General features: G+C 44.3%; 1 protein-coding gene across 3 annotated transcripts; it reads left to right on the top strand.

Moving 5' to 3' along the window:
• Positions 1-4,594: 4,594 nt before the first annotated feature.
• ticam1 (TIR domain containing adaptor molecule 1) lies at positions 4,595-7,001 on the top strand. 3 transcript variants are annotated; one of them, XM_062023539.1, is made up of 2 exons: positions 4,595-4,781; positions 4,930-7,001. In XM_062023539.1, the coding sequence occupies exon 2, from the start codon at positions 5,017-5,019 to the stop codon at positions 6,592-6,594; it is 1,578 nt and encodes a 525-aa protein (XP_061879523.1). In that variant the 5' UTR covers positions 4,595-4,781; positions 4,930-5,016; the 3' UTR covers positions 6,595-7,001. The 3 variants fall into 3 exon arrangements, with proteins under 3 accessions (XP_061879523.1, XP_061879524.1, XP_061879522.1); XM_062023540.1 differs by having other exon boundaries at positions 4,595-4,785; XM_062023538.1 differs by having other exon boundaries at positions 4,595-4,799.
• The last annotated feature ends 16,380 nt before the right edge of the window (positions 7,002-23,381 follow it).

Here is a 23,381-nt window from a genome sequence, read left to right as displayed (position 1 = left end):
GCATTCATCTTTCCCTGTGTCCTGATGCTGCCATCATCAAGCTTCACTGCAAAGATGGTATTGGCCTGGTGATGAGCGGTGCCTGGTTTCCTCCAAATATGCCAAAGAGTTGCATCTTTATCTCATTAAACGAAATAATTTAGTTTTTCATGGTCTGAGAGTCTTTCAGGTGAATTGTGGCAAACTTTTTACTAAGAAACAGCTTCCCTCTGGGCTCTATACCATACAGGCCTGATTGATGGTTTGCTGCAGAGATGGTTGTCCTTCTGTAAGGTTCTCTTTTTTCCACAGATGAATGCTAAAGCTCAGACAGAGTGACCATTGGGTTCTTGGTCACCTCCCTGACTAGACTAAGACGAATGCAGCAATGTTCAGAAACATCATGGAAGAAAACCAGCGCTTCGAATCCAACCGGATGGATCTTGAGAGGTGCTGCAAAGACAAATGGGCAAAATTGATAGATGTGCCAAGCTTGTGGCATCATATTCAAAAAGACTTAAGGCTTTAATTGCTACCAAATGTGCATCAACAAAGGGTGGAGCAAAGGCTGTGACTAACTATGCACATTTGAATTTTTAATACATTTACAAAATTAAAAATGTGTCATTTTGGGATAATGTCTGTAGAATTTTGAGGACAAAAATGAATGTATTCCTTTTTGGAATAAGGCTGTAACATGATAAAATGTAGCGCAGTGAATACTTTCCGGATGCACTGTAGTAGCTGGCTAGGTTACTGGTTGGGTCAGCTCTGGGACGTTGCCCATTCCCAAAATTCAACTAACAACCCAGCAAGGAAGTACAATTTACCCTGCAGCTGGGTTACATTGTGGAGTGATTCTCTCTACCTCCTGAGACGGCGTCAAGCGGTCAGCCTCGTGCTTTGGGAGGTTTGTATGTACTTTATAAGTTACCTTATAACCTGACACAAACAAGTGAGAAATATCACTGTCTGTATTACCCTAGTTATTCCTACACCAGCTCCATCATTTTAGCTAGCGAGGGGCGTGGCAAAAATGCACCATTTGATCAGGGGGACAGTGGCGTGGCCTAAACCTGAATTCAAACCGGAAGTAGGTGTACGTCGTCATTTTGTTTTGTAGTTCTCTCAAGACAACCGCCATTTTAGTTGTAGTCCATACATCACAATGATTTATGACTCCTACAGGCAGGGGTCAGTATTCCAACTTGTCGACTACAAAAAACATGGCTGACAGCTACAAAAACTACGAGTTGCAATACCGATGTCCGCCTGTAGCGGTCGAGCTTAACTTTCATTGGGTGAGTCTTATTCCCAGAGTACATTGCAGCTACACTTTGTGTTTTTGATTAAGTTAGGGATTAATGTATTGTTAATTTGTTGCTAAAAATCAATTAATGGCTTGTTTGGAACATTTAATTGCAATTAAACTCAGTCTTATGGAGAAACAATGTTATGCACACCTTTAAGAAGAACCAAAAGTTGAAACTATGAATGAGGATGGTGTGTGGAATAGCTAAGTCCTAGGGGGGAACAAGAAACACAACAAATAAGCGGCGTTTGGTAATTTTAACGTGAAATAAATTATATCAATATTACGATATATTCTTAATTCATATCTTGTTTAAAAATATATCAATATATCTTACAAACTCGATATATCGCCCAGCCCTAGAATTAACCCAACATTGCATTACCTGGGTTAAATAAGAAACCCATTTTGCTGTGTTACATTAACCCAGCGTTGGTTTGGTCCAATAGTTACCCAGCAGCAGGTTGAAAACTACCCAGATTGATTAGTTTTCAACCCAGTAGTTTTGGAGTATATGTCAGACTTGGGCAAAATACGGCCACATGCGGCCCGTTAAGATGTACAATCCAGCCCGCCGGATGTTCTACATCATTTTTTTAGACCTTTAACATCAAAACTGTAGCCACCATTATGATGTGCAGTGCTGTTTTAAATTACCGTAAGTCTTGAACTATAGAAAGTATTTCAATGGTCGAAATCTGCGCTTTTTGGTGTTATACGAGTTATTACGGTAATCTACGTCACAGCAGCTCAGAGAGGAACAAAGCAGAGTGGGCGAGGTTTGTTTGCCTAGCAGCCAGCCCGAAACGCGTGTGTCAGAAACAGATGCGGAAGCAGATTTGTACGTGATAATTAAAAGTTAAAGTACCAATGATTGTCACACACACACACGAGGTGTGGCGAAATTATTCTCTGCATTTGACCCATCACCCTTGATCAGCCCCCCCACCCACCTGGGAGGTGAGGGGAGCAGTGAGCAGCAGCAGTGGCCGCGCCCGGGAATCATTTTTGGTGATTTAACCCCCAATTCCAACCCTTGATGCTGAGTGCCAAGCAGGGAGGTATATCATTATGTAGGTGTTTATTACACTTTGCATTCATATTTTGTTGTTTTTTACATTTTTGTTGTGTTTTGCTTGATTGTAAAAGATACACAACTATCGAGGAGCTGGTCTGAGAAGTAAAAGAGTAGCGATGTTCATATGTTGTTAATATTCAGTGTTTTATTGTTCATATAGTTAATATTGGAAATCCCACTTTCTTTATTTTCATGTACATTTTGGGTGTCCCATTCAGTTAAAAACTGTAAAATTCCATTCCGTTTTTTGAGGTGGTCTGTCATAACGTTTCTAGAACTCTATCGGGCATTGTGACTTTTGGTATTAGTGTTCCTGAAAAAAAGGGACCCAAACACACATACTGTACAGCAGATTTTTACAGCTAAATGTGTATATATCAGTTATACACACATACACATTGGCCTTTAGACACATTATTTTCTCTCAATGTGGCTCCCGAGTCAAAATATTTGCCCAGCTCTGAGATCGGTAGGTTGTGAGTTCAAACCCCGGCCGAGTCATACCAAAGACTATAAAAATGGGACCCGTTACCTCCCTGCTTGGCACTCAGCATCAAGGGTTGGAATTGGGGGTTAAATCACCAAAAATGATTCCCGGGCGCGGTCACCGCTGCTGCCCACTGCTCCCCTCACCTCCCAGGAGGTGAACAAGGGGATGGGTCAAATGCAGAGGACAAATTTCACCCCACCTAGTGTGTGTGTGACAATCATTGGTACTTTAACTTAACTTAACTTAATTGGTTGACCTAGCAAATGGGCAACATTTACATGACAGATATGTTGAAATGTGGTGATAATCAGAATAAGATTTATTGGTCATGTATGTTTAACACACAAGGAATTTGACTTGTAGACTACATGTGCTCTCTTTGTTCAATGCAAGAAACAAAGAATCTCTCATCTTCTCTCATTTACCAAATAAATACTGCTGCATATCGCTCTCAATAGTTCACAAATGCTCCTAACGTACTGGGTAAATGTGTTCAACCATTAATGAATGTTTAAGATGGACAAACACTTTTCAAGCGTAAAATTAATATGGAGAACATCTGCAACTTGAGGACGAAGAAGACAGTGGACATTAAGGAAGACTTTAGTGATATTTCTTTCAGTAATTATAATTATGTTTTTACTATTTTTAGTTCAAATAATTAAAATAGTACAGTAATTGACAATAAGCACCGAGTATGTGCTTGTACTGCCCTGCAGTGTCTACTTTTAAGTATGCGCTGTATAAAACGAGTAAAACATCAATACAGTATTTGTTTTCAATTTTTTGTTGAAATGCTGTGCTTTTTGAGGTTAAGGTTGCAAGGAACACTTAAAATATGGATAACAAATTTATAAAACCACCTTTTGAAACAATTTAATTAGAAAAAATTAGGCCTCAAAGCGTTGCAACTTTTTCCACAACTTTCTGAAAAAGCTGCCAAAAATGCAAAGGCATTTTAGTTTGCAGAAATCATGAAAAAAGATCCTAGAATGTATAATTCTTTACAAACGGTACATTAACAACTGTAAAGTATATCTACATTTAATTGTATAGTATTGTTCCTTTAGAGGATATACTATAATAGAAATGGTTGGTAAAATGTGGAAGGTATACACTTGTGAAATTCTGTATACTGTGCAAAGTGCAAGTAGGTAAGCCATACCTAATTGTATGGCGTGTTGTGGCAACAGTCCAGTAATGCTGTGGCTTGGGGAGGCATGCACTTTATAGCTCAACTCAATAGTGATACTGTATTCTGTAAGAGAACATAAATATAGCAACTCTACAATTGCAGTATTTATGGAAGGCATGAAAACCGCTTCTCCTATAGGGTTACTGTAAGGCCTCAGAAGTGGTCGCACAGCAAACATATCAGACTGCAGCCCTAACAGAGAGCCTCTCTGTCTTGCACGGTACTGAGGGACTTGATGGTGGTTGGTTTGCACTCTGCTTAGTGTGATCCCACCCCTGGTAAATACAGGGTTGGAGGTTTCCTCCGTGGATAAAAATACACTCGTCTCTCGGCGGAGTGGGGGTGAAGTGCCAGAATTCCTTTGCCGAGCCTATTGTACGCAAAGGCAGTGCTAGACAGGAATGTTTGCAAAGTTAAGAGAGAAGGCGACGTGTTTGCAAAGGTGAACTCTGCTTCCTGCTTTTGCCTTTTGTCCATCGAGAGCTGCCCTACCTTGTCATTTATGACATCATGACGTGAGCTTCCATTGGTGCGGCTGCTAGCAAACGTAGAGCTAAGCTGGTGAAAAAAACATTGGCCTCTCCGCCAGAGGATTCTTCTAAAACTATTGATTTTAAATAAGAATCAGCAACAAGTTTTCTCAGAAAAAGACAGAGGGTGTCTTAACTGAGCTGAGTCGTCGAAATGTGGGGCACTTCCTGATTCCTAAGTCAAGAATTCCCTGCGAGTGGGTAACTACCAACATGTGTTTGTTAATTTTTCAGTAGGGAACTTGCTCAAAGGTTAACATGTACAAATAATTCAAAGTTGCATTCAAGCTGCGTCTTCACGTTTCATTTGAATGTTTGTCTCTAATGTTATCAATTCTCTCTTAGAAACCAGCCTGATTTGGAAATGGTGCACCACATTTAACAACAAACAAGGAAGCGTATTTTTTGCACAATTGCTAAGGAAAGAAAAAAATGAATCAAGAGGAGGTATCTGACGGCACAGGCCTGAGGGATGTCTATGACATACTGGTCAGCGTCTCACCGGAGCAAGTGTTGAGCCTGACATTTCAGCTTGGGGATTCTCCAGAAGAGGATATCGTACATGCCTTATGTTTGATTGTTCTTCGTAAAGAAGAAGCTCTGGACAAACTCTGCCTGCTGGAGAACCACAACCTCGCCAAGCATGTGGCTGATCTATGGAAGAAGAGCCAGGATAGATTAGAAGACTTTGCGGAGCTCTGTGGTGAATCCAGCAACTTAACGAGAGAATCTTTGGCTGCGTTGGCTCGTGTTTTTAAAATTCTGTCCGAGCACAGACTGTGCGATCCGCTGTTAAGGAATCTGGCCTACAAGAGGGCTCTTTCCAGTGAAGGTGAGGATCTGTTACATGATCAGCTCAGAGAGGAAGCTAAAGATGTGTGTGGGCCTGAGCTTGCTGTGTGGCTGTGCTCCTCCAGAGACCTCGGATCAGGCTCTTATCATGATGCCCCCAACAGCCTGGATGAAGAGGTTACAAACCAGGCCCAAGACTTTGCCAGCTCAGTGCAGACAAGCTGTTCTGAGCTTTCATTTCCCACTCATCTAGAAATCAGCCTGCCCCGGACGGTCCCGTACGAAGAGGCCAAAATGACCCCAGGAAACCCTGAACAAAGCCTTACTACGCCTACCGTGAGCAACAACAACTCTACTGAGCAATCTCACCTCTCATCTGTGTGGTCACAGCCAAGGAGCAGTGAACCACCTGTCCATGAAGACTCAAAGATGGATGTGGCATCTGAAAGGGAGCACAGAAAGGATGAGGATTTCAATAAGAAAGAACCTCCGAACCAAAGAACCACACCGACCACTTCTGCAACAAGCAACATTCAACCAAAGAGTGCACAAGAGGAGGATGAGGAGGCCATATTTTACTCATTTGTCATCTTACATGCTCCAGAAGATGCTGAAGTAGCAGAGCTCTTGAAGTTGAACCTAGAGACTATGATCGGTCAAAAGGGTGCAACTTTCTCTGAGGACTTTGCCATACCTGGAAAGAGCACCCTAAAGTGTGTAGAGGATGCGATCAACAACTCTGCATTCACTCTGCTGCTGCTCACTCAAAACTTCAACACACGCATGTTGGAGGTGAAGACCCACACGGCCCTGACACACTCCATTAACAATGTACACAAGTACAATACAGTCATACCTTTGATACCAAAGGAAAACCAAATGCCCAGACATAGATGGTCTGCGGTGCTACAGAATTTGGTTCCCCTTGAGGAGAGCAAATGCTCTGAGAAAAAAATGAAAAAGATTTTTTCATCAGCAAAAATCAATAAACAGAAAATAATTTGGTCAGGAGAGCAGAGAACACAGAGGCAGGAAGCAGCACATATGTTTGGAAAACTCAACATCCACGACAACTCAGTGGGCTTTCCCAGTGTGTATTCAAATACTCATATTGATCATAGTCGCTGTATTATCATTGGTAACAACAATCAAATGACAGTGGATTGCTGTGGGTGTGAAGCAAATGACATTTCAACTGTTAAAGAAGCGAGGAAATAAATGCTAATTGGTATACAACTTATTTCAGAAATATTATTTTTCTTTTTATACACTAAAAGGACTGCATTATCACCATGGTGTGTTTATATGTATATCGAGACTGTCACTAGGTGAATGTTTAGCCGGACACTGCCATCTATTGGCCAATGTGTGGTTACATGTTTCTTCATGTTCCTGCAGAAACATGTCACAAACACTAGGGGGTGTAGCAGTTCTTCTGTATGCCTTCTTTTTAATCTACTCTTGATTATAAAATAATGTATTAATTTATTTCAGATCCAATTTAACAAGGGTTCATTCATTATTTAACAAGGGTTCATTCATTAAGAGATGAGTACACATGGTTGACATGTGTTACAAGGTGCATTTTATTCAGTTAAATAAACAAGAACAATGAAAAGCTCTGTTGTTTTAAATTCATGTGTGTTTCTCCAGTACCGGTATGTGCAGTGCCAATTTTAAATGCTGCCTGTAACACAATGGACAGGTTTCCCCCTCCTGTGTGTTCTTATGTGTCATCAGGAGTTAGTCTGTGTTCTCATATAGAGAACTTAAAGGCCTACTGAAATGAATTTTTTTTATTTAAACGGGGATAGCAGATCTATTCTATGTGTCATACTTGATCATTTCGCGATATTGCCATATTTTTGCTGAAAGGATTTAGTATAGAACAACGACGATAAAGATTGCAACTTTTGGTATCTGATTAAAAAAAGGCTTGCACCTACCGGAAGTAGCGTGACGTAGTCAGTTGAACATATACGCAAAGTTCCCTATTGTTTACAATGATGGCCGCATGAAGTGAGAGAGATTCGGACCGAGAAAGCGACAATTTCCCCATTAATTTGAGCGAGGATGAAAGATTTGTGGATGAGTAAAGTGCAAGTGAAGGACTAGTGGGGAGTTGAAGCTATTCAGATAGGGAAGATGCTGTGAGAGCCGGGGGTGACCTGATATTCAGCTGGGAATGACTACAACAGTAAATAAACACAAGACATATATATACTCTATTAGCCACAACACAACCAGGCTTATATTTAATATGCCACAAATTAATCCTGCATAAAAACACCTGCGTGTTTGTTATGCTAGCTCCTAGCTCCTCTGCTAGCTCCTAGCTCCATAGAACACGCCAATACAATTCAAACACCTGATCAACACACACAATCACTCAGCCCAAAAGACCGTTTACCTAACCCAAGGTTCATAAAGCTTATATATTTTTAAAAAGTTACGTACGTGACGCGCACATACGGTCAAGTTATCGAATGTTTAGCAGCCAAGGCTGCATACTCACGGTACCTGATATTCAGCTGGGAATGACTACAACAGTAAATAAACACAAGACATATATATACTCTATTAGCCACAACACAACCAGGCTTATATTTAATATGCCACAAATTAATCCTGCATAATAACACCTGCGTGTTTGTTATGCTAGCTCCTAGCTCCTCTGCTAGCTCCTAGCTCCATAGAACACGCCAATACAATTCAAACACCCGATCAACACACACAATCACTCAGCCCAAAAGACCGTTCACCTAACCCAAGGTTCATAAAGCTTATATATTTTTAAAAAGTTACGTACGTGACGCGCACTTACGGTACGGTACGTGTTATGCTAGCTCCTAGCTCCTCTGCTAGCTCCTAGCTCCATAGAACACGCCAATACAATTCAAACACATGATCAACACACACAATCACTCAGCCCAAAAGACCGTTCACCTAACCCAAGGTTCATAAAGCTTATATATTTTAAAAAAGTTACGTACATACGCAAAAAAAAGCCAAAGCTGCATACTCACAGTAGCACGTCTGCGTCTTTGTCATCCAAATCAAAGTAATCCTGGTAAGAGTCTGTGTTGTCCCAGTTCTCTACAGGCGTCTGTGTATCCAAATCAAAAGTCCTCCTGGTTAGAGTCTCTGTTATCCGAGTTCTTCCATCTTGACTGCATCTTTCGGGAATGTAAACAAAGAAGCGCCGGCTGTGTACTGTTGTGGCTGACTACGTTCGAAAAATACGTCCATTTCGCACCGACAACTTTCTTCTTTGCTTGCTTGGCTTCCTTCTCCATAATGCAATGAACATGATTGAAACAGATTCACGAACACAGATGTCCAGAATACTGTGGAATTATGAAATGAAAACAGAGCGTTTTCGTATCGGCTTCAATGTGGAAGGCATACCCGTGTTCGTCGGGCTACGTCACGCGCATACGTCATCCTCAGAGGCGTTTCGAACCGGAAGTTTAGCGGCAAATTTAAAATGTCACTTTATAAGTTAACCCGGCCGTATTGGCATGTGTTATAATGTTAAGATTTCATCATTGATATATAAACTATCAGACTGCGTGGTCGGTAGTAGTGGGTTTCAGTAGGCCTTTAAATTGAATTAAGATAAAGTTACCTAAGTATGTGTTCTTATTTATGGTCTGAAAGTGTGGTCCTTTGTGCAGGTTTAAGGTTTTGCCTTTTGTAAGCATGAGAGTGCACAAATAATTTTAGCATTGTCTAGTAAATCCTAAAAGTGGTGTATTGTTATTCTCCCTCTAGAACAGAGCTGGGCCAATATTTTGATTCAGGGGCCACATTGAGAGAAAAAATGTGTCTGGGGGGCCAATGTGTATGTGTGTATAAATGATATATACACATTTAGCTGTAAAAATCTGCTGTACAGTATGTGTGTTTGGGTCCCTTTTTTCCAGGAACACCAATACCAAAAGTCACAATGTCCGATAGAATTCTAAAAACGTTATGACAGACCACCTCAAAAAAACTTAATAGAAATTTACAGTTTTTTACTGAATGGGACCACCCAAAATGTACATGAAAATAAAGAAAGTGGGATTTACAATATTAACTATGAACAATAAAACACTGAATATTAACAACATATGAACATCGCTCCTCTTACTTCTCAGACCAGCTCCTCGATAGACATCTTTTACAATCAAGCAAAACACAACAAAAATGTAACAAACAGCAAAATATGAATGCAAAGGGTAATAAAAACCTACAATATGATATAATATCACTGTTCTGCAGAAATTTGTTGTAAAAATCTGTTCCTGACACATGCGTTTCAGGCAGGCTGCTCCAAAAACCAACCCCGCCCACTCTGCTTTGTTCCTCTCTGAGCTGCAGTGATATAGATTACCGCAATAACTCGTAAAAAACTCAAAAGCGCAGATTACGACCATTGAAATACTTTCTATAGTTCAAGACTTACAGTAGTTTAAAAAGAGCACTGCACATCATAATGGCGGCTACAGTTTTGATGTTAAAGGTCCAACAAAATTATGTAGAACGTCCGGGGGGCCGGATTGTACATCTTAATGGGCCGCATGTGGCCCGCGGTCCGTATTTTGCCCAGGTCTGCTCTAGAATCTAGATTGATATAAAATACTTCCCCTTTAAAGTTGAGGAAGGTGAGTCACGTTGATCATCTTGTTCAGGAGGGTGCATCTCCTTGTTTTGCTTTCCATTAGCTGCTGGATGTCTGTACTACAAAATAAACAATATGGTTAAAAACAGTTTTTTTTCCCACACTTGGGTTACATGAATGCTGTATTGTGACTAAACTGACCACAAGTGGACTACATCAATTACCTAAATCACAAATGATTGCTTAATACACGAACAAGATGGAGAGGCAGTGATGCACATTGTCACTATTAGCACCCACTAGTGTCCACTCTGATTGGCAATGCTAACTGCCGCTAACGTCTTTGTTTACATTTAGCAAGCAAGGTTAACACGTTTCTGTTTATGGTCAGGAAACTATAAGAGAGTAAAAAAACAACCGTACGAGAAAATATGTAACAGTCACTGTTCTGCGTTGTGTATTTTGTAGTGAGGCGCATACACTGGAGTTGAGTCTTGGAGGGTTTATTCACCTTTTTTTGAATAGAAACAAAAACAACAGGGCGTCACACACAGTCCACAGCAAACAGGATTTCTCTCCACAGCTCCGAGCGTCAGTGTTCACTCAATTCCATTATGTATGCTTACATGTGGAAATAATAATAATAATAATAATAATAATAATAATAAAAAGGTAAATAAAGCATAAAATAGTCTCAAATAAATTAATTAAATAAAACACAGTATATAAAATATATACTTCAGCAAATAACAATATATATTAAGAAAAATTATCCTTAATATGTGTAGCAATACACCTCATCTTTCCCACCCACATCAACTCTTTTTATATTTTTTATACAATAAACTATGCCAAAAACACTCATAACAGACATACCTTTTTTTGAATAGAAACAAAAACAACAGGGCGTCACACACAGTCCACAGCAAACAGGATCTCTCTCCACTAAAGAATAAAGAAAGGAATAATACACACTCATATTAATGCTACAGCGGCACACAGGATGTTGTTTGTGTGCGTAAGAATAATGATAACCTGAGACAAGTGTATATATATTCTAGTCCGACTGTATTTAACTGACGCCAGAACATCACACACCCTCCTCCGCTGCTGGGGCATACCATTTCACAAGGGGTGTTATGACAACACAAACCCTATAACACAGATCTGGGCAAATTAAGGCCCGGGGGCCACAAGCGGCCCGTTAAGCTTTTCAATCTGGCCCGCCGGACATTCCCAAATATTTTTTTTAGATCTTTAAGATGGAAAGTGTAGCTGCCATTATGATGTGCAGTCATGTTTTCTAATGACCGTAAGTCTTGAACTATACAAAGTATTTCAATGGTTGTAATCTGCACTTTTGGATGATATACCAGTTACTATGGTAATCTAATTAATTACTATGATAATCTAATTAGTTACTATGGTCATCTAATTCATTACTATGGTAATCTACGTCACAGTAGCTCAGACGAGGCACCAAGAAGTGTGGGCGGGAAGCGTTTCCACAGACGCGGAAGAAGATGTTCACAACAAAGTTCTAAAGCTTAGTGATATATCAGATATATCAGATTGTAGGTTGGTTTATTTTGTACCCTTCGCGTTCATATTTCACTGTTTGTTGCATTTTTGTTGCGTTTCACTTGATTGTAAAATATGTCGATCGAAAGGGGGTGTGACGTTCATACTTTGTCAATATTCAGTGTTTTATCGTTCATAGAAAAATGTTAAATTCCATTTTGTTTTTTAAGGCAGTCTGTCATAACGTTTTTAGCATTCAATCAGACATTATTGTGAGGTTTTGTATTAGTGTCCCTAAAAATAGATATACCGGCTCCAGACACTTTTTTTTCTGTAAATGTGGCCCCTGAGTCAAAATAATTGCCCAGGCCTGCTATAACATCTCCCCTTTTATAGATGCCAACTTTTACATTGCTGAAAACCTTAATACAAGCCCAGTGAGAAACAATCTTTTAGTGCAAATAATACTTAGTGCAAATCAATGTCATTCCAGCAATCTTTTTCCTTTTCTTTTTTTTTTTGTGTGTGTCAACAACCTTAACAAATCAGTCCCAGGTATACTTTAACCAACAAAACCCAAGAGTTCGGACGTGCCTAAAGATTAAGTCTGTCAGGCGCTTTCACCACCCTGCCACTGGCCGTCCTGTGCCCGGCTGGCGCAAATAGTGGTGGTGGTGATGGTGATGGAGGTGGTCCAGCCATAGGCTGGTGCTGGTCACTCTGCCTGAGTGGCCTGACTGCCTGAACACCTGTGTCGGTGTCCATTACTTTGCTGGGTGGACCGCTGGGTTGCCCATCAGGTGGGCAGCTGTGCTGTACACAGTTTTGCTCAGGGTGGCGCTCGGCCGCGTCCCTCTCCGCTGGTCGCAAATCCACCCGGTTACTGCGATAGAATGTCCCCTCAACATCCACTAGGTACGATCTGGGGCCCACCTGTTGTAGACAAACTCCTCTTCGGCACCTGCCCGTCCTGTCCCCAGGCAGGGGCTTCATCCTTATGTCCTGTCCAATACACAGCTCAGGCAGGTCCCTGGCCGATCTGTCGTACCAGAGTTTGGCTGTCTAGTGTTTTATCCGCAGCTTGTCTGGGACCCCAGTGACCAAACTCGGCTCCAAAAGCGTGTCAGTGACTGGGAGCGGAGTCCTCAGCCTACGAGACATCAGCCTCTGTGCGGGGCTGCTGAGCATGCCCTCCGTGGGCGTGTTCCTCCACTGCAAAATGGCCGGCCATGGGTCATTACCCGCGCTGGCTGCCTTCTTGCACAGAGCCTTCACTATCTTCACGGCCGATTCGGCCTTCCCGTTCGATTTTGGGTGCCTGGGGGAGGACTTGACATGGTCAAAGTCCCACTCCTTTGAGAATCTCCTGAAGGTCTCACAGTCAAACTGAAACCCACAATCCGTTATCACGCGATCCGGTATGTCCATGACGTGAAAACTGGGCCTTGCACCTTAGCACTGTGGTCTCCGCTGAAAGTTCTGGAAGCAGCTCTATTTCCCAGAAATCAGAATAATGGTCAACAATAATCAGAAAGTCTTTGCCCGCTTGTTTGAACAGATCCATGCTGAGGATCTGCCAAGGCCGTGTAGGAAGTGCATGGGACATCATTGTCTCCCGCTGCTGCTCATGTGAGTATTCATTGCACGTTGAGCACTGGCTCACATAGTCCTTGATCTCGCTGTGCATGTTGGGCCAAAACAGCGTGTCTCTGGCTTGTCTGTAGCAGGCATCTCCTCCTACATGGCTGGTATGGATGCGTTTCAACATCTCTGCACGCAACGATTTTGGTACTATGACTCTCTGGCTTCTGAATAGTACTCCATCCTGTGCACTGATCTCGTCCCTGATTGACCAGTATTCTCTTATCGCCAGAGGAGCATCCTCTCGGCAATCTGGCCATCCCTGGATCACCACCTCTTTCAATAATATGTATATATTATTATTATTATTATTATTATTATAATATAATAAATATCAATATTACGCCTATACTGGCTCACTTGCACTGGCTTCCTGTGCACTTAAGATGCGACTTTAAGGTTTTACTACATACGTATAAAATACTACACGGTCAAGCTCCTGCCTATCTTGCCGATTGTATTGTACCATATGTCCCGACAAGAAATCTGCGTTCAAAGAACTCCGGCTTATTAGTGATTCCCAGAGCCCAAAAAAAGTCTGCGGGCTATAGAGCGTTTTCTATTCGGGCTCCAATACTATGGAATGCCCTCCCAGTAAAAGTTAGAGATGCTACCTCAGTAGAAGCATTTAAGTCCCATCTTAAAACTCATTTGTATACTCTAGCCTTTAAATAGACTCCCTTTTTAGACCAGTTGATCTGCCGTTTCTTTTCTTTTCTTTTCTCCTCTGCTTCCCTCTCTCTATGGAGGGGGAGTTGCACAGGTCCGGTGGCCACGGATGAAGTGCTGGTTGTCCAGAGTCGGGACCCGGGGTGGACCGCTAGCCTGTGCATCGGTTGGGGACATCTCTACGCTGCTGACCCGTCTCCGCTCGGGATGGTTCCTGCTGGCCCCACTATGGACTGGACTTTCGCTGATGTGTTGGATCCACTGTGGACTGGACTTTCACAATATTATGTCAGACCCACTCGACATCCATTGCTTTCGGTCTCCCCTAGAGGGGGGGGGGGTTACCCACATATGCGGTCCTCTCCAAGGTTTCTCATAGTCATTCACATTGACGTCCCACTGGGGTGAGTTTTCCTTGCCCGTATGTGGGCTCTGTACCGAGGATGTCGTTGTGGCTTGTACAGCCCTTTGAGACACTTGTGATTTAGGGCTATATAAATAAACATTGATTGATTGATTGATTGATTAAATAACTGAAGGCTGGCTGATAATCACCATGTCTGATAATCACCATGTTACTAATCCATTCAGTAGGCTCTGTCACTGAGATTAAATGGCCCTCTTTTTCATACTTGTCTAGCTGAGCCTTGACTGCATCTCTGAGAGCCACTGGAACATTACGTGGAGAAGCCTGCACTGGGGCTACGTCAGTATGTAACTCAAAATGAACATCCCCTGGGAATGACTCAACTGGCTCGTTAAAAACATCATGATAAGTCTGCACAAGGTGCTGCCTGGTTAGTGGCTCTGAGATACTATGCCCTACCATAAGCAGCTCCTCTGGAATGGTGAAGTGCATTAAACCTAAACGCTCACTTGTTTCACCTGACAACAGGGGTCTCTGCCCGCTTCTTACTATCTCAAATTGTAGCTTGTGTGCTTTTCCCCTCACTAGACACTCTGTTCGGAATATGCCTATGGAGTGCATTGATTGGCCCGAATACAGTACTAATCTGGTCTGGCTTGGTAGTAATTTAGCCTCTGGAGCAAGTCGCCTCATGTCTTTTATGCTCATAACATCACAGGTTGCCCCTGAATCTAACTGACACCTCTGAGACCCTCCATTCATTTTTATGTTGGCCAACCATTTCTTCCCCCGACCCTGAATTGCCCCTATGCACTCTGCTGTGTATATGTGGGCCTCTGTGTCAGAACTGTCCATGTCCTCATGTACCTCCATGTCAGCTGCATGTAACTATCGTGTAGCTTGGCCCCTCTTCATACACACCTTGGCAAAATGATTTGCTGTTCCACAGTGGCGACAGTTTTTTCCAAATGCAGGACACAGGTCGCGTCCGCGCCTGTGCATGTTCCCGCAGATTTTGCACATGATGTTTTCACTCATGCCTGGAGTCTGATACTGGAACCTGTCCGAGCGTTCCAGCCTGGGTGGGACTCGCGGCCACCGGCCATCTGTTGCATGCACTGTCTCTAATGCCCTGTCCTGTGTGATCGTTTTTATCCTCTTGTCTGTTATCTCAGCAGCTCTGCATATTTCTATGGCTGATGCTAGTGTGAGATCCTTCTGTCTGAGTAGACGACGGCGCACGCTTTCATCACTCACACCCAGCACCAGTCTGTCTCTTATCAGATCCTCTCTGAGTTGTCCATACTCACAGGAAGCAGCCTTCTCCCTCAACTTTGTTACGAATGCATCAATGGGCTCCCCCTCATCTTGCTTGCAGATGCCAAAAACGTATCTCTCAAATATGACGTTTCTAGCTGGCTTGAAATATCCCTCCAAGGCATCGAGAATAACAGTCACATCCTTTCCTTGCTCCGGTGTGATTCTTAGTTGTGTTTGTATATGAGACGACATTCCCCGCCCATCACTCTTCGTAAAGTTGCTGCTTGTACCTCTTTTGCTTTGTTTTGTAATCCTGTAGCAAGTACAAAGTCTTCAAATTCTGCTCTGAAGTTTTCCCAGTAACTTGCAAGATCGTCGCTGATCTTCATCTCCTCCGGTGGCGGCATGTTTGTAGCCATGGTGATGTTGTTAGCCTAGCTTGGTGCTAACGCCGTTACACTCTTTTCTTTTCTTTTTTTTTCGTCTTCACGGGTCTCTCCGTGAAGCACGGTACTCTTCCACCTGACTTTGTGTGGTTCTAGTCACTTCTGACACCATGTTTGTGTGCGTAAGAATAATGCATACTTGCCATCCCTCCCGGTTTTACCGGGAGACTCCCGGTATTCAGTGCCCCTCCCGATAACCTCCCGGCAGAAATTTTCTCCCGACAAACTCCCGGTATTCAGCCGGAGCTGGAGGCCACGTCCCCTCCAGCTCAATGCGGACCTGAGTGGGGACAGCCTGTTCTCACGTCCGCTTTCCCACAATATAAACAGCTTGCCTGCCCAATGACGTCATAACATCTACGGCTTTTAGAGAGTAGAGTGCACAACTTCGCACACAACAAGGAGACGAAGCAGAAGAACGAGGAAGTTACAGACATGGCGACGCCGTCGACGAGCAAGATGAAGAAATACGCTTGCAAGTTCCAAAACGAATGGAAACAAGAATTTCAGTTCATCCAGGACAGTTCGAAGGGGAAGGGGTATGTAATTATGTTGCCTGTACATTTTGTAGAACAGACTTCTCCATTGAACACCGTGGCCGATATGATATACTCAGTCATGAACGGAGAAGTTAAACAGGACAATACTGCCATCTACTGGATAGCCTCCGGAACACTGAAATTCAAGTATTTATTTTATTTATATGTATAATAAAATAAATATATATATGAAATACTTGAGTTGGTGAATTCTAGCTGTAAATATACTACTCCCCTATTAACCACGCCCCCGCCCCACCCCCGACCACGCCCCCACCTCCCAGTATCGGAGGTCTCAAGGTTGGCAAGTATGGAATAATGAGACCTGAGACAAGTGTATATTCTAGTCCGACTGTATTCAACTGACGCCAGAACATCACACACGCCCACTTCCTCCCTGCTGCTGGGGCATACCAATTCACAAGGGGTGTTATGACAACACAAACCCTATAACAGATGTCCACACAGACACACAGCAGAGCCCCTGACCCGTGCACAAACTCACGAGACCAGGAAACCCCGCAACAACTGCCACTAGCAGTAAGCTAATCAAGCTAATCCACACTTCATTTAGCATACAAAAGTCAGTTTTTTTCAACAATTCAACAACCATTATGCAGGAATTCAACCCACATGCACACCAACAAGTCACAAGACAGTGCACATTCCCACAAAACACTTTTAAAAGCGACAACCAAAAAGTTTATAAAAAAAACAAAGGGAGTGGACTTACCAGCTCCGAGCGTCAGTGCTCACTGAAGCTGGTAACAAAGGTGCGACGCCAAATCACGCCCCAGGGAAACAAAAAGGTATGTAACGGGAAAAAATAGAGTGGAACCTCTTTACAATGAGAAACACTTTTGGGGAAGTTCACAACAAAAAATGATGTGAATAAATGACCAAAATTAAAATAAAATAAAATAAAATTTAGCTCGGCTACAAATATACTGACTTTACTCACATCATTTGTTTTGCTAACTTTCGCCTCTTTTTTCTTCGGTAGTGTTTTAAGGCAGGTTGACCCCATGATGTTTTGTTACTGCTCTCTGTGGTGTTTTTAGGTACTACATCCAGCCTTGAACTTCATTCTAAAGCATGGGTGTCAAACTCTGGCCCGCGGGCCAAATTTGGCCCGCCGTGTAATTTCATTTGGCCCTCGAGGCAATATCAAATTAACATTAGAGCTGGCCCGCCGGTATTATACAGCGGCGGTGCTGCTGTTACACCGCATTCACCGTTAATACTCATACTTGCCATCCCTCACGATTTTCCCGGGAGACTCCCAAATTTCAGTGCCCCTCCTGAAAATCTCCCGGGGCAATCATTTTCCCGAATTTCCACCCGGACAACATTATTGGGGGCGTGCCTTAAAGGCACTGCCTTCAACGTCCTCTACAACCTGTCGTTACGTCCGCTTTCCCTCCATACAAACAGCGTGCCGGCCCAGTCACATAATATATGCGGCTTCTACACACACACAAGTGAATGCAAGCCATACTTGGTCAACAGCCATACAGGTCACACTGAGGGTAGCCGTATAAACAACTTTAACACTGTTACAAGTATACGCCACATTGTGAACCCACACCAAACAAGAATGACAAACACATTTCGGGAGAACATCCGCACCGTAACACAACATAAACACAACAGAACAAATACCCAGAACCCCTTGCAGCACTAACTCTTCCGGGACGCTACAATATACACCCCCGCTACCACCAAACCCCGCCCCCGCCCACCAAGTTAATGTTGATATTTACCTCAGAAGGCTGCAAATAGAAAAGAGTCATTCAATTTTTTATTTAAATTTTATTTAATATACCATTGATGTTTTTTCGTTTGTTTTTTGAAAGTTGATTTTGCACTATTAAGTTATATAAGCGTTGCTTGTTCCATATTCAGTGTTAAAGCAAATCAGTGTAGCAAACTGAGCAATAATTAACGTTTTATTCATGCACTTTCTCTTGCTACTTCAAGGCTTGAATGTTTGATTCATTCATTATTGTTATTTCATTTTCAAATGTATTATTAGCCTGTGGAAAAAGTTAATTTTGATATTTACCTCAGAAGGCTGCAAATAGAAAAGAGGAATTCAATTTGTATTTAAATTGTATTTGATATGCCATTGATATTTTTTAATTATTATTATTAATATTTGAAACTCAATTTTGCATGTCACGTTATATAAGCCTTGCTTGTTCAATATTCAATGCAAAACTTGTTTGAGTCCCTATTAAAAGGTTAATTTGTTCAACCTTTGCCCGCGGCTTTAAAGGGAAACTTCGGTTTTTTTCAACCTGGGCCCTGTTTTCATAATTTTTTCTGTATATGTGAGTGCTGGATAAAACATTTTTTGAGGTCGCGCCAGTATTGAGCAGGGCAGGCAGCCTCCAGCCCAGCTAACGCTCGTACACAGGGCAACTGGCTCTCGTCAAAATTCGGCCTATAAACATGCATTTTTTTCACACTGACAGGCTCAGATAGTTACAATGAGTGTCCGACAACATACTAGAAAGGAGAAATTAACGTATGTCTCTACCTTTAGCTGGAGATCGCTGTTTTTTGCGAGCTGTGTCCAAATCTCACCACGCTACAAATCTCGTTCCGAAATCTCGCGATAACTCGCGACAAAACACCGGTGGAAAAACAGTTACCTGACTGAGGTGAAGAGAGATGACTGAAGTGATTTTCTGTTGGATTACCGAAGACTGTTATTTTAGTTTTATAGAAAAGTTTGTTTGTTTGTCTGTCATGGCTCTCTTCACCTCAGTCAGGTAACTGTTTTTCCACCGGTGTTTTGTCGCGAGTTATCGCGAGATTTCGGAACGAGATTTGTAGCGTGGTGAGATTTGGACACAGCTCGCAAAAAACAGCGATCTCCAGCTAAAGGTAGAGACATACGTTAATTTCTCCTTTCTAGTATGTTGTCGGACACTCATTGTAACTATCTGAGCCTGTCAGTGTGAAAAAAATGCATGTTTATAGGCCGAATTTTGACGAGAGCCAGTTGCCCTGTGTACGAGCGTTAGCTGGGCTGGAGGCTGCCTGCCCTGCTCAATACTGGCGCGACCTCAAAAAATGTTTTATCCAGCACTCACATATACAGAAAAAATTATGAAAACAGGGCCCAGGTTGAAAAAAACCGAAGTTTCCCTTTAAGTTTTAAATTTTGGCCCACTCTGTATTTGAGTTTGACACCCCTGTTCTAAAGGAAGAATAAATAATCAACAATGATTAAATTGTTCATTGCAAAACAGGTAATAAAGTATATTAAAATCGAATTTCCATTTTTTTATATCACTCACTGATTATGATGCGGAACAGAAGTTTTGAAACATTTGATATTTGCTTCCTCGAGTGGCACCAGGGAGCTTCAGATATGCACATGCAGTTTAAATTAAAAAATATATATTTAAAATTTTACAAACCCAAACATCTTTAAAGCAGAAAATGTATATCAAACTATTCAAGGCTTTTTAAAAATAAATCTATTGTAGCGTTGAACGGGTTTGACAAATGTCTTTGCTTGAAGATGTCAAGAAATGCTGACCCAATGAACGATCGGTTCAACTTTTAATGATCAAGCCAATTTTAAAACACACACACACAAGTGAAAGCACAGCATACTTAGTCAACAGCCACACATGTCACAGTCAGGGTGGCCGTATAAAAACAACATTAACAAAGTCACAAACATACACCACACTGTGAACACACACCAAACAAGTAGACAAACACATTTCGGGAAAACATCCACACCGCAACACAACATAAACACAACAGAACAGATGCCCAGAATCCTTTGCAACACTAACTCTTCCGGGACGCCACACAGCCCCCACCTAGCTGGGTTCGTTGTCCCCAACAGCCCATGCGTTCATCACAAAGTCCCGCAAGTGCTGAGGCAACCGGCGTCGTCGACGCCCCTCTGATGGCGGCTGGCTGCTAACTCTGTCTGCAGGTAGGTCGGAAGGGGGTATTACCGCAGCATCCTCGTTGCTCCCTGGGGGTATCTCCCTCTCTGGCAGGGTGCTTGACTCCAAGTGCCCCCGGCTCTGGTCCAATGGCTGGTATGGGGCCAAGCGGTCTCGGTGCAGCACCACCAGCCGGTTCCGAGGTGCCAGTCGTATCCGATAGACCACGTCGGACAACTTCTGGAGGACCTTACAGGGTCCCACCCAGTGGCTAGTGAGCTTTGGGGAGAGTCCTTTCTTTCTCACCGGGTTGTAGACCCAGACATGCGCGCCTGGTTCAAAGTCCTGGCCTCGACTGCGGAGGTCATATGCCCGCTTCCGTTGGGCCCCAGCCTCCGTCAGGCTGGTGCGGGCAAAATCGTGGGCCTCCCGCAGCCGCTCCACAAGGTTGTAGTAGTAGTCCAGGCCCGGCGCTCCTCTCACTTCTGGTTCTGGGGCTGGGCCAAAAACCAAATCAACAGGCGTGCGTAGTTCGTGACCAAACATCAATGATGCAGGGGTGCAGCGTGTTGACTCCTGCACCGCTGTCCTGTAGGCCCAAAGAATGAGTGGGAGGTGTAAATCCCAGTCTCTCTGCCGCTTGTCGGTGAGAATGGCAAGTTGTGTGGCCAAGGTTCTATTAAAACGCTCCACCAACCCGTCGCTCTGAGGATGCAGCGGCGTGGTGCGAGTCTTTTTCACACCCAGGCGACGGCACACCTCCTGGAATACCTGGGACTCGAAGTTCCGTCCCTGGTCGCTGTGCAACTCCTCTGGAGCTCCGAATCGGCAGAACATCTCCGAAACCAATCTCTCTGCCGTTGTTGCAGCGCTCTGGTCGGGTACCGCATACGCTTCTGGCCACTTCGTGAAGTAATCCATGGCCACCAAGATGTAACGGTTTCCGCTATCAGTGACCGGAAATGGGCCTAGAATGTCCACACCCACTCGTTCCATGGGGGCCCCCACCTGGAACTGCTGTAGGGGAGCATGGGAGCGGCGTGTGGGGCCTTTCTTTGCTGTGCATGCATCACAGCGGTGGACATGCATCTCCACGTCACGGCGACAGCCCGGCCAGTAAAAACGCTGCCTCAGTCGGAGCAAGGTCTTGGTCACTCCAAAATGGCCAGTCCCTGGGAAGCCATGCATCACTTCGAGGACCTGAGGCCGCAGCACACGGGGCACCACGAGTTGGAGGGCAGCATGTTGTCCTGTCGGGGCTTCCCAGCGACGATACAGCAGGTCGCGAGACAACAGGAGGCTGTCCCACTGGGAGTACAGTGCTTTGGTCTCAGTATCCAAGTGCACCACTGCGGTCCATTCCGGCCGCTGCTGTGCCCCCACCCAGCTGCGAGCTCTCTCAAGCACTGGGTCTTGTCTTTGATGGTCGATCAATTGTTGGGGGGTGAAGCTGTCCAGGTCGACTGTGATGTCATGTTGCCTGACTGCAGCTACTGATGGGTCTGGCATGCACCGCTCTTCCGCCCGCTGGCAGAAACGACACGCCTCCTCACAGGGCCGTCTGGACAGTGCATCAGCATTGCCGTGCAGGCGGCCTGGTCGATGAGAAATCGTGAAGTCATATTCCTGCAAGATCTCGACCCACCTGGCCAGCTGCCCCTCTGGTTCCTTGAAGTTCAGCAACCAGGTGAGGGAGGCGTGATCTGTCCGCAACACAAACCGTTGACCATAAAGGTAGGGTCGGAAATGACGAAGGCCCAGGACAATGGCCAACAATTCCCGACGGGTGACGCAGTAGTTCCGCTCTGGCTTGCTCAGCCCCCGACTGTAAAAGGCCACGACCTGCTCGCCGTGATTCCCTTCCTGTGACAGCACAACCCCCACACCGACATCACTGGCATCTGTATCGACCACGAAAGGTCGGTTGGGGTCTGGGTAGGCCAACACTGGGGCTCGGACCAAGGCCTCTCGCAGCTGTGCAAAAGCCTCATTGCAGCTGTCAGTCCATTCAAATAACTGTCCCTTGTGTGTGAGCTGGTGCAAGGGGCCAGCAATCGTTGCAAAGTCCTTGATAAATCTCCGGTAATAGGATGCCAGTCCCAGGAAACTCCGCAACTCTTTAACATCTCTTGGCGCTGGCCAGTCACGGACAGTTGCAACTTTGGCTGGATCAGTAGCAACACCTTGCCCACTGACGACATGCCCCAGGAAGGAAACTTCACGCCGAAGCAAATGGCACTTTTTGGGGTTCAATCGCAGCCCAGCCTGACGAATGGCCTGGAACACATGCTGGAGGTTCTGTAGAGCCCCTTTAAATCCTGCAGCATGCACCAGGAGGTCATCCAGGTACACCACACAGCGATCACGGGGGATGGATGCCAGCACTCTCTCCAGCAACCGTTCAAACGTGGCAGGTGCGTTGCAAAGCCCGAACGGCATCACCTTGAACTGCCAGAGTCCTTGACCTATTGTGAACGCTGTCTTTGGTCGAGCTTCGGCGGCCAACTCCACCTGCCAATAGCCACTTCGGAGATCCAGGGAGCTGAACCAGGAGGAGCCAGTGATGTAGTCCAGCGCATCATCTATGCGCGGCAACGGGTAGGAGTCCTTGCGGGTTACATCGTTGAGCCGTCTGTAGTCGACGCAGAACCGCCACGAGCCGTCCTTCTTCTTGACCAGAACTGCGGGTGCTGCCCATGGACTGCTGGAGGGTTCGATGACGCCCGCCTGGCGCATCTCCTCGATTTTCTCCTGGGCAGCCACTTGTTTGGCAAGGGGCAGACGGCGTGGGTGTAGCCGGATTGGTCGTGCGTCTCCTGTGTCAATGTCGTGGAGTACGAGACTGGTGTGCATGCAGTCTTCATCTTTCGCTGCTAAAATGTCTTGGAAGGCATTCAGTAAGCTTTTCAGTCGCTCCTGCTGGGTGGTATCCAGGCCTTGACTGCTTCGCTCTAACAGTTCTGCAATAGCCTGCTGGGTCTCTATAGTAGGCAGTCTATTAGTAGAAGGGTTAGGTTGAGACTTCTCCTGGTCCTCCAT

This window comes from Entelurus aequoreus, linkage group LG16 (assembly GCF_033978785.1).
Source record: "Entelurus aequoreus isolate RoL-2023_Sb linkage group LG16, RoL_Eaeq_v1.1, whole genome shotgun sequence".
NCBI classification, from domain to species: Eukaryota; Metazoa; Chordata; class Actinopteri; order Syngnathiformes; family Syngnathidae; genus Entelurus; species Entelurus aequoreus.
This window is presented reverse-complemented; position numbering and strand designations above follow the sequence as displayed.

Coding starts and splice junctions, on each gene's coding strand:
- ticam1 (XM_062023539.1), top strand. CDS start 5,017: ATGAATCAAGAGGAGGTATCTGACGGCACAGGCCTGAGGGATGTCTAT.